This window comes from Carassius carassius, chromosome 34, assembly GCF_963082965.1.
Source record: "Carassius carassius chromosome 34, fCarCar2.1, whole genome shotgun sequence".
Lineage (NCBI taxonomy): Eukaryota > Metazoa > Chordata > Actinopteri > Cypriniformes > Cyprinidae > Carassius > Carassius carassius.
Genome location: NC_081788.1, coordinates 26,412,126 through 26,424,061, shown reverse-complemented (window position 1 = coordinate 26,424,061; position 11,936 = coordinate 26,412,126). Strand labels below are relative to the sequence as shown.

The 11,936-nt window shown below is 36.0% G+C and overlaps 1 protein-coding gene across 4 annotated transcripts in view; it reads left to right on the top strand.

The window, feature by feature from the left end:
• LOC132114891 (coiled-coil domain-containing protein 120-like) overlaps nt 1–6,813 on the top strand; it is a 48,422-nt gene extending 41,609 nt beyond the window's left edge. For all 4 annotated transcript variants that reach the window (XM_059523278.1, XM_059523276.1, XM_059523277.1 and 1 more), the window contains 3 exons: nt 157–258; nt 1,558–2,592; nt 3,617–6,813. In XM_059523278.1, the coding sequence (XP_059379261.1) occupies nt 157–258; nt 1,558–2,592; nt 3,617–3,722 (1,243 nt within the window). In that variant the 3' untranslated portion in view covers nt 3,723–6,813. The remainder of the gene's footprint in view (nt 1–156; nt 259–1,557; nt 2,593–3,616) is intronic.
• Nucleotides 6,814–11,936: the final 5,123 nt, after the last annotated feature.

Genomic DNA, 11,936 nt, shown 5'->3' with positions numbered 1-11,936 from the left:
CAAAAATCCATAATAGGGGCACTCTAAACACTCAAAATAATAAGGCAGCAACATTATTTGACCATCAGTTTTATACAATGGTCCTTGTCACAATTTAACAACAATCTAAGTTTGTTAACTGTGTGCTAGAAGACTAAACTTTGAATTTTTTGCCAGCCCGAGTCACTCTCTTCCAAGGAGTGTGTCGAATCTGGAAGGTAGAAGTGTCCCGGCAACTCCACTTCTGTCCCGCAATGGAATAACAGGAGTGCACATCAGGTTACAAATGCGCAAAACACACATGCACAAATATTTGTTACTGCTCACATCAGCTTGAATGCTGACTGCGATCAGTACCATGTAGACACTTGGCTAATGGTTTATATAGTAGTTTAAACCCCTGAATTGATAATGGCTTAAACATTTATAATTGTAATTCGTATGGATTTCTTTGATCTGCAGAACACTACAGACAATATTTGGAAGAATGCTGGTTCCCATCGACTTGCATTGTACTTTTGGTCCAATGGAAGTCAATGGAAACTGAAATTGTTTGGTTACCTGCATTCTTTCAAATATCATCTGTTATGTTCCACAGAACAAAGAAAGTCATACAGGTTTGAAACAACATGCGGGTGAGTGGACTATCCCTTTATATAAGAAATGCAGTTTTGCTGCTTTAATGATGCTTGTTGAATTTATGTTTTAATTAGAAGTGTTTAAGGCAGCCATCACTATAACTTTTGCTGATACTAAGGGTTACTGATTTTAACACCCCCCCTAACTGTAAATATTAAACTCAAGTATGTAAGAATGAGTTTTATGTTTGCTGTTCTGGTTGTCACATTTTTTGCTTTTCAAATGTACACTACCGTTCATATCCTTTTTGAAAGAAGTCTCTTATGCTCACCGAGAATGCATTTATTTGATAAAAAATATAACAGTAATATTGTGAAATAGTTTTACAATTTAAAATAATTGTTTTCTATTGTCATATATTTTAAAATGTAATTTATGTGATGTGATGGCAAAGCACAGCGTTCATTTGAAATTGAAATTTCAAACATTTTAAACATTAACATTATAAACAGCCATTTATTATTAACATTATAAATTAAAACGGTAACATAATTTACTGTCACTTTTGATAAATTTAATGCATCCTTGCTGAATAAAAGTATTAGTTTCTTTCAAAAATAAACATTTTACTGATTCCAAACCTTTGAACACTAGTGTATATAATTCCCATGTAAATTAAATGTGCTTGTTTAGCACTTTTGTTTTTTGCAATAAATATCATTCTCTACAAAAACCAGTATGCAACGACAACAATATTACGACTAAAAATACATACAATTTATAAATGTCTTTATTGTCACTTTTGATCAGTTGCATTCTTGCTGGATTAAAATATATATATATATATATATATATATATATATATATATATATATATATATATATATATATATATAAATTAAATATTAAAATAAAATATTAATTAATATTTAATAAAAAAAACAATTAATTGGAAAAAAAGGTAGTGTATGTATTGTAATGTCTTGTTTATTTGTTTAGGTCAGAATCTTCTAGCGGCTCTGCTGCTGTGAAGCAGTGGTCAGACAATCCCGAGGCGTCCCATCAGGTGCCTCTGCAGTCTCAGGAGGGGTCATCCTCAGGGTCCTATGAGCAAGGGCACAGACGTAGCAATAGTTCTGAGACATTACTCGACCGGCATGGCACCACAGCGGAGGACGGAGGTCAAAGGTCAGGCTTGCCTGTACGGAACGGCCCGTACAAGAGCTCGGAAGCCATCATGGACTCGACTTTAAAACAGGCGCAGCGTAGCAGTCCCGAGCGGCAGGTAAACGGGCACACTGAACTGGCACACGTTCGCTTGGCCACAGGAGGTCGAGGAATGAACGGAGGTTACAGTGAGATCCTCATGGATTATGTGTGGGGCAAGCAGCAGAAGATGCAAGCTCAGCAACAAAAAAGACTGCAGGTGCAAAGTAATGCAAAAACCCGGCCGTGGGCCGATGGTCCTAATGCTCCACCACCTCCTTACAGGAACGGCTTTGCCCAGTCTCAGCAGCTTATCCTAGGCAATGGCCCTCCGGCCTACAGCCCTCTAATGCTGAGAGGGAAGCCCGGCGAGCCACGGAGGGTCAAAGTGTCACGCACCAAATCCTGTGGCCCGATCATTCCCTTACAGCAGCACCAGCAAGAGTCCATCCTGCTCACTGCCTACACTGAAAACAACACCTCCAATCCAACACATAACCAGCAGATCGACCACCCCCACAGGCCACCTAATTACCCTCTCGACTCCTCCGTGCCCACGACCCCCGATGACCCCACGCGCAGCCTGCACAAGGCCCTGGCACTGGAGGGTTTGAGAGACTGGTATCTGCGGAATGCGTTGGGACAGACGGCCAGTGGAGGAAAGGGCAAAGAGGGGAAGCAGACTCAGCGCAGGCGTACCACGTCCTCTCTGCACAACTCACACCCCAATCCACCGCTCAAACACCAGCCACAGTCCTTCCAAACAGACACGTCCTGTCCACACATCCCCCAGTCAGCCACATTTCATGGACACCCTCTACACGGCAGGTAATTGCAGACTGAATAAAAACATACATTTATAAAGAAGCCCTTGTTTCAGTAAAATCTTAAATTACTAAATAAATGTAATGTAAATGCATTATACAGTATATATAAAAATTAATGCATTAGGTATCATACATACTAATGCATTTCACATTTTAAGTTGTACAAATAAATTTATTGAATGAATTTTCATTACAGTGTTTTGAATGAATAATAATAATAATAATAATATATTTTGAATGACCAATAGTATGTTTCTAAATTAATCTTTTATTTATTTTATATAGAAATTTTATTTTTAAATTGAATCAAAACTATTTGAATACATTTTTAAATCTAATTTAATCCTTTGATGGCTTCAGTTCTCAGTGTCATGCTATCCTTGAACAAGAAATAACAGTGAACAATAATATATTTCTAAATGAACATAAGAGAAATATTTTAAATATTTTATATTTATTATATATACTACCATTCAAAAGTATGTGGTTGTTATTTTTTATGTTTTTGCAAAAGGTCTTTTTTTATGCTCACGAAGGTTGCATTTATTTGATCACACATTGTAAAACATTGTAAAATATAGGCAGTGTTGTGAGATATTATTATTTAACAAAACTGCTTTCTGTTTGAATACATTATAAAATGTAATTTGTTCCTGTGAAGCAAAGCTTGAATTTTCAGCATCATTACTCCAGTCTTCAGGGTCACATGATCCTTCAGAAATCATTAAAAAACATTTATTATTATAATTTTAAATAAACAGTTGAGCTTGTGATAACTGTCATACAATTTATTATCCTGGATTATTTGATGAATAGAATGTTCAAACAGCATTTATTTATTTATTATAATTTTTTATTTTATTTTACAAAAATATAGTCTTTGCTGTCACTTTTGATCAATTTAATGCATCTTTGCTGAATTAAAAAAATAAATATATCTATAGTTATATATATATATAGTTCCTTTTCTTAGATATTACCTATCATAACTGATTTTGTCACCTCTTCTTTCTTATCACGTATAGGTCGAAGGAGCTTTCTTTGTACCAAGATACCATTTCATCTAAAATGCAGGACATGACACTTAAAGAGAGCAGTAATGACAGACCCACGCCAGGCACGCTGGTCTGACACACAAACAAAAAAGAGACCCAAACACAAAGAGACTACAGCAAACACCAGCTTACATGTGTATGGAATGGCAGACTGAGAGAATGCATGATGGACTATTAAAGAGACCTTTTGGTTCCTTTCAGTGGTTAGAATTAAATAATTCTGACGGAAATCAATCTAATCAATGTTATACTAACATATGCTAAGATACCCTTGACATGGGACAAATACTCATACTCACTCTTTTCAGCATGAAATCAAGCTGTCTTCACGTTTTTAGATCATCTCTGGGTTCCTGCAGATTTCTTATGTAGTTTCCCTTTTAATCAGCAACAGTAGTAGCAAGCTCTGGCAAAAGAGACGATATGTCAGCACATTCCTATCAGTGAACAATGTGAGTTCATTCTATCACTATTTCCTTGATACGGATTTGTCACAAAGTATATACAAAGAGTTCTTGTTGTTCATGAGAATCCATGAGACCTTCCATAAGTCATACTAGGCCCTTTGAAATAACTAATCAGGATCTTCTCAATGTTATATGGAAATATTTCTATGCAAATTACAATCAAGAAGACTGTGTTTAGACAAAATTAATAATTTGAGTTTTGGTTTTGTCATTCTGAGTAGCAGTTTTAAAATATGTATGAGAAAAAAACAAGCCAAATCTTAAACTCTGATGGACTGTTTCAGAGTCAGGGACTCACAGTATTTCATGAAATGTATAATTAAGTTAGTATCTTTATTACTAATCATAATGTGGAGGAGTATAAGTGTGCTTATTCAGGACGATGACTTTAAGAATGGCACAGCTCCAACAACATCTTTATCTGTATCACTCATATTTATGATGGTTTCTATTTCCTCAGGCTGTAATTGTAGACCAGTATTAATATCCACAATTACAGAGACATTCACAGGTAGAATAAAGGATAAATGACATTTGATGTATTTTAAAATAGCATTTTTTAATGAAAATTAAACCAGAATGAAAGATTGAATCTCAAGAATTCTGTCAAAAATAAATTTAATTCCAAATTTACAAGAAAAATGGTCTTTTAAAACAATTATTTTAGGTCTATATTAAGATTAGGATTATATATATATATATATATATATATATATATATATATATATATAATTTAAAAAAAAGGTTTGCATTATGACATTTTCATGACAAGAATTCTCATTCTCATTACTGTAAAAGAAGAAAATAATCATATTATTTATGGATTTAAGGATCATCATAGTTCTTTTTTTGCTGGATTAATGCTGATTTAAAAGAATCCTTTCTGGACAGGATGAAATTTAATTACTGTAATACAAATATAATGTGCATGATCACTAAAAATAATGAAAAATATAAAGACACTCAAAAGCAAAACAACCGGATGCGTTATGATAATGAGAATTGAGAGGGACAGGCGCATGAAAATAATGCCACAATGCAAAATAATAATAATTATAGGTTTTTAAAAAATATCTAGGGAGAAGATTATTTAAAAAAAAAAATACTGAGAAAAATATAATCTTGATTTTATTTAGATTTTGGGGTTGAAATATCACTCTTACATGTTTCCGCTTTCTAAAACCATCAGGAATTTTTAGAGATGACCTCTAGGGGGAGCCCCATGATCTGTTTTGAGGGGGTTCTGGATCCATTCAAATAAGCAGCATCCACTGCAGATGCATGCACAGCGTCCTGCCAGGTGCAGTGCTTGTCTCAAGAAGCACCAGTTTCTTGTGTATAGCGCCTTAATTGCAATTGTTCATTGTTCTTCCTATCGGATTCACTGCAGATGTCAATATTTACTGTATCTCTCAATAATTAGATTGCATGAAATGAAAAGGATTCATTAACCAAATCAGGACTTTGCCAAGACTAGTAATTTTCCTGCACCCTCCTTTAGAATTTATTTGAATTGTGATACTCACAATGAGGTGTTGCCTACTAATGATGCCAACTTTTGACCATTGTGCCTAGAAAATGTGGCGGAAGACTTGTAGAGACAATGTCTTATCACTATGTGTAGTTCTCACAGCCAGTCTAAATAAAGAATTAGGCTTCTGCTTATTAAACTACAGATCTTATTCTCTCTTTATGACCGAAAAAATACACACAAAAAAAACAAAACAGGCATTTGGATTGCTGGCTAATCCACTCTAAATAATAGATATAGTCTGCTATGTTGAGTGTTCGTGCTCCCTTCTGAAAAAAACTAAAAAAAAACGATGTACCAGTGCATGCGGCTATCTGTTCATCTTTATTTCTTCTCTATTGTTCTTTGATTTTTATTTGGCTCATTGTGTTATCATTATGTAGGCATCTTGATGTAGGTCTTGAAAAGCTTCTAAATCTCAAATGCCTTCACCACAAATTTATCTGCAGAATATAACTTACTGAAGTAATCCAAACTTTCTCAGATGCTTTGTCAGCAAATGCTGCCGTGCTTGTCTCAGGACTACACTGAAAGCTGCTTGATTGTGATCTGTCCATTTGAATCCAACACCATTGATGCATGGAAGTTTCACTAATAGAAATACAATTATTTCTTTCCTTTATCTTTTTTTTAATAAACACAGACTTTAACACGAGAGACCTGTCAGAATACATTATAGTTGCCGGATGTTTATGATGATTTTAAAACCTTGCTGAGGACATTTTAGGTAATCTATATCAAATGTTTTGAAAGATCATCTTACACTTATGTGAATTATGATTATTTCTATTGAGAACATAAAGATCTAAAGGATGATGGATATGAAGGATAACAGCCTTTTATTTTTGATGAAAAACTTAATAACTGTTGAAAACCTAATGAAGTTTGTTATATCTGTCTTCATCATGGTACCAAATGCTAACACTTTTTGAAGATGTTCCCTCCATGTTGTGGACACTATTGAAGATTTGATTTCCCCAGTTACCATTTCAAAAACTCTTTGATATTTCCTGCTAATCTTTTATCACTTTTGGAAGAAACCTTTCCAACTGTATATAGGCTAATTTGCTGTTTTCTCTTTGCTTTTCAACATTTTATATCTCTATTGGAAGAAAAAAAATCCAAGACTGTACAAAGTGTCTTTTTAATAAAGTGTTTTTGGTCATACAGTATGTAGTCATCTGCGTTATTTAACACGGCCTACATGTACTGACTGAATGACTGAGAGGCCGAGTTTATTCAGCTCATGAAAGGAATTATTTAATAAACTGAAAAAAAAGCAAAAACCAGCCTAAGCTGGTTGGCTGGTCTTAGCTGGTTTAAGCTAGAAAGTAGTTAGCTGTTCTCCAAGTCTGACCAGCTAAAGAAGTGGCTAAAACCCCACTAACACTGGCCAGCTGACCAGCTAAAACCAGCCAACCAGTTTAGCTGTTATTTTATTTTATTTTATTTTTTCTCAGCAGTTACGTTTCAATGCTTCTTGATAACTTAAACTTGTAGCTTTTACCAGTTGCGTAAGTAGGCTATTACCATAATTTACTGATATTGTACTACAAGGGTGTATTTTGACAAGTGGTTTGGTTTTGGCATAATGGGGACATAATTTAATTGTTTGATCAAAATAATTGCTTTTTGCTATTTAGTCGCTGGAAATTGGTAAGCGTCCCTACTAATTCTACACCCTTGATGTATTATGTAATATCACATTAATAGATGTTTTTTTTTCTGCATAATTCCCAGATTTGGTGATATTATGGTGTACTTTGGTGTATTATCTGTCCTGCAGTCGTGCCCAAGCTGTTTAAACTAAAGTGAATTATAGACCGATATAATACAACATATCTTGCCACAGTAAAACTAAAAGCGCCAATAATAGTGAAAAACACCAGTAAGTTATATTAGCCAGTGGCGCAAGCACCATGTCTCAAACAACACTTATGTGATATTTCCGTGCTATAATATGTAAATAGTGTTTTATATAGTTTTTGTGTCACCCCGCTGTTTGTTTTTTAGTACTCTAGTTTTTTATCTTGCTAGCTGTCATTTGAACTACCTCTGACATGTTTGCCAGTTTATTTACACTTAAAGTAATTTTATATTTTTTTACGTTAGTTTACTTGCTTCATATTATTTAACTTATCATATAAACAAACAATATTTCCCACTACAATCATTCAGAGCAGATCTGTTATAACATAAGTGTCAACTGTCTCTGATGCTTCTAAAACTCCTTAGCAGAAACAAATATATGATATGACATGCATTTACAGTTTAAAGGCCTTCATGTGTAAGGATGGGATTTTTTGTTAGAAGGAGAAATATTTGAGTTGGTTTCTTTTCACTTTGCCACTTTCTCAAACTCTCCACTTTTCTCCATTTAATCTCATTGCTGTCTCTGAAACCTTTGGGGTTTCCAGTAGAACAACATGCTGTCAGTTTGCTGAAATGGCATTTCTGTTAGTTTACATGAATAGACGTCCATATAGCTGTGTACTTTAACAACCTGCTTTTCAATAACCTTAATTTTGAATGATCACAGTATCTGCCCTTTGAGCTGAAGAAACCCCTTGAGAGAAACACCATTGTCCTTGGTGGTCAGGGGCGGACCGGCCATCTGTGTGATCTGGGCCAGCCCACCACCCACCACGCACGCAGTCATCACCTCATTCAGACTATAAGTCGCACCTTAGTATAAGTCGCATCAGTCCAAAAATACGTCATTAAGAGGAAAAAAACATATAAATCGCACTGGATTGTAAGTCGCATTTATTTAGAACCGAGAACCAAGAGAAAACATTACCGTCTACAGCCGCGAGAGGGCACTCTGTTTTTTCAGTGGTAGACTGCAGGAGCACTGAGCAGCATAGAGCGCCCTCTCGCTGCTGTAGACGGTAATGTTTTCTCTTGGTTCATTTCTCTCGGTTCATGTTAAATTAATTTCGATAAATAAGTCGCACCTGACTATAAGTAGCAGGACCAGCCAAACTAAGAAAAAAAAGTGTGACTTATAGTCCGGAAAATACAGTAAGTATGGAGCATGAGAGGAGAAAGAGTTACTTGCTAGGGATGATGTTAGGAAGTGATATTCAGGTTGCTACATTTTTAATGATTACAGTAGTTAAAACAGCTGAACTTCAACATTTTAGCTGTAAAATGCCACATGCAGTAGCTAATATTAAGAAATATTTTGTGCTTTTACTTTTAAAAATGTTGGTAACATCATGACAAGGTTATAACAGTTACTGTTATAACAGCATATTATATAATCTATTGCATGCTATCTTGGAATAAAACATCTTTTTTTTTTTATCCATTTCATAATTTGTTTATTCAGGTTGAGCTTAGACCAAGAGCAGATAAAGACACTCACTCCAGCTCAACTTTAAATGACTTTTAAGCGCCCCAAGTCAGATAGTCACATCCTAGAGTTTTTTTTTTTTTGTGTCAAACCACCCTCAGAAGAAGACAAAATACCTGACAGTACAGAGAGTGTTTAAGTTGAGTGTTTAAATCAACAGTACACAAAGATGGCGCAGACAGACTGTTGTCAAGTTTCCGCGCGCCGATTGCTGGTGAGCAGATCACTCTCTCACTATTTGATTGCTCTAGTCTTTATCCACTCATCATCATCATCCACCAATCAGAACACACGAGAACTCTTTGACCACAGCTGCTGTGCTTCAAAAGCTCTTGCAGCGGCTCAACACTGGTTTTCTCTGAGGTGGTCGGATCACATCAGATTGTGGTTAATCTTGCAGATCATGACTTATATCTACTCTTCCTCTCCCTGCAGTTTGGTAATATAAAGATTCCTCCTTTGAACTCCCACCTCTTCTGTGTGTTTTATTGTTCTGGGTCTGAATTTGGATTAATGGGATCTCAAAAAAGAAACATTTTCAATCTCCAAGGTGAACATTATGACAACACACTCTTACAAAAAAGGGTTCATTGGGGTTTTCTATATAGAACCATAGGGTTCTTTACTCAACTCTAAAGAACCTTTTCTTTGAAGAATGGCATTTAAGCTAATATTTGTCTGTTTCTCTCTTATTCCGAGGTCACCGTAGCCACCAGATCCAGTCTGTATCCAAATCAGAGGGTCACTGCAGTCACCGGGGTCCAGTACGTATCCAGACCAGTAGGGTATTATTATATTGGGACATGCTGTTTTGTTTTTTAAACTGCGGTTAACCCCTCTGACATTAGTAGATACACTCCTTTCACATTGCCACTAGATGGTCTTGTTTCTGTTTTTTTTTTTTTGTGAGAGAAAAGAAATTAGGCTTGTTCGACTTGAACCGGCGCTGCACACTGCAAGACTGATCGGTTAATGACATTAAAGTACTGCGAGAGCGGTTCTAAATCAAAAGGAGCGTCTACTTTCTTTGATGTAATATGTCGTGTGTGTATGTATATACTCAGACCGGCCTGTCTGGCACCAACAACCATGCCACGCTCAAAATTGCTTAAATCACCTTTCTTTCCCATTCTGACATTCAGTTGAGTTCAGGAGATTGTCTTGACCAGGACCACATCCTTAAATACATTGAAGCAACTGCCATGTGATTGGTTGATTAGATAATTGCATTAATGAGAAATTGAACAGGTGTTCCTAATAATCCTTTAGGTAAGTGTATATATACATACACACACGACATATGACATCAAAGAAAGTAGACGCTCCTTATGCTTTTGAATCGCTCTCGCAGTACTTTGATGTCATAAACCGATCAGTCTTGCAGTGTGCAGCGCCTGTTCAAGTCAAACAAGCCTAATTTTTTTTCTCTCACAATCTTTATAAAATATATATAGGCTATATAGCAAAAAAAAAAAAAAAACAGAATCAAGACCATCTAGTGGGAATGTGAATGGAGTGTATCTAATGTCAGAGGGGTTAACCGCAGTTTAAAAAACAAAACAGCATGTCCCAATATAATAATACCCTACTAAAGCATGTTAGCAATATCATCTTATATAACTAGTAACTTAGCTAATGTTAGCATCTTACCTTACCTTTTCTCCATTCTGTCACCGATGGAGTTTCGGTTCCTTGCCGCTGTGACGTTGTCTCCTCTGGCTTGCTTAGTTGGTGTCACTTCATCTACAGCGATATCGTTGATTGATTGCAAATAAATGCCCAAACTGACTCAAATGATTCGCAAACCCGCTTTGAACTCCCGAACTGACTCAAATGATTCACGAACCCGCTCCGAACTCCCGAACTGACTCAAATGATTCGCGATCACGGTCCGAACTCCCAAACTGACTCAAATGATTTGCGATCCCCAAACTGACTCAAGTGATTCGCGATCCCGCTACGAACTCCCGAACTGATTCAAATGATTCGCGAACCCCAAACTGACTCAAGTGATTCGCGAACCCGCTTTGAACTCCCAAACTGACTCAAATGATTCGCCAACCCGCTACGAACTCCCGAACAGACTCAAATGATTCGCGAACCCACTACGAACTCCCGAACTGATTCAAATGATTCGCGATCCCACCCCGAACTCCCGAACTGACTCAAATGATTCGCGATCCCGCTACGAACTCCCGAACTATTGGATTTAAATCCTGCCATGATTCAAAACTGAAAATACAGGTCTGAAAGGTTGAAACTAAGTGTTCGAAAACTCAAAATCTTACAAAAAAAAGTTGTGCAAGATCGAAAAATAAGATTTGCAAGCTTGCAAAATGTAAAAAAAATAAAAATATCTCTGCAAACATTGTTGTTTTTTAGATTTCCTTCTTCAGAACTGCAACATTTTTTTAAGATGTTGCGCAAATAAATTTTCAGAGTTTCAAATTTGTCAGTGTTCTCCCACTGTATTAGATTGTTTTCCAGGTTTGAAACCTTGTAAATGGTGATCTGAAAACTGGTGTGCGAATGTGTGAATTTTTTTTTGAAACTCTGAAAACAGAGCTTTGCAGGCTTTCAAAGTGGTAAAAAAAAATTACATCTCTTCAAACGTAATTTTGTTTTTGAGTTTTCCCTCTTCAGAAGTGCAACACACTTTTTTATGGTGTTGTGCAATCATTTTTTCAGAGTTTCGAATTTGTCACTGTTCTCCCAGTGTATAGTTTGTTTTCAAGATTTGAAACCTTGTAAATAGTGATCTGAAAACTGGTGTGCGAATAGGTGAAAAAAAGTTTTGAAACACTGAAAACTGAGGTTCGAAAGGGCGAAACTTATTACATTATATTACATTTGCACTCCTATTGCAGACTATTTTTTCAGAGCTGAGTTTACAACACCCACTTTGCGGAGATACGCACACACAGTTGCGAGCTT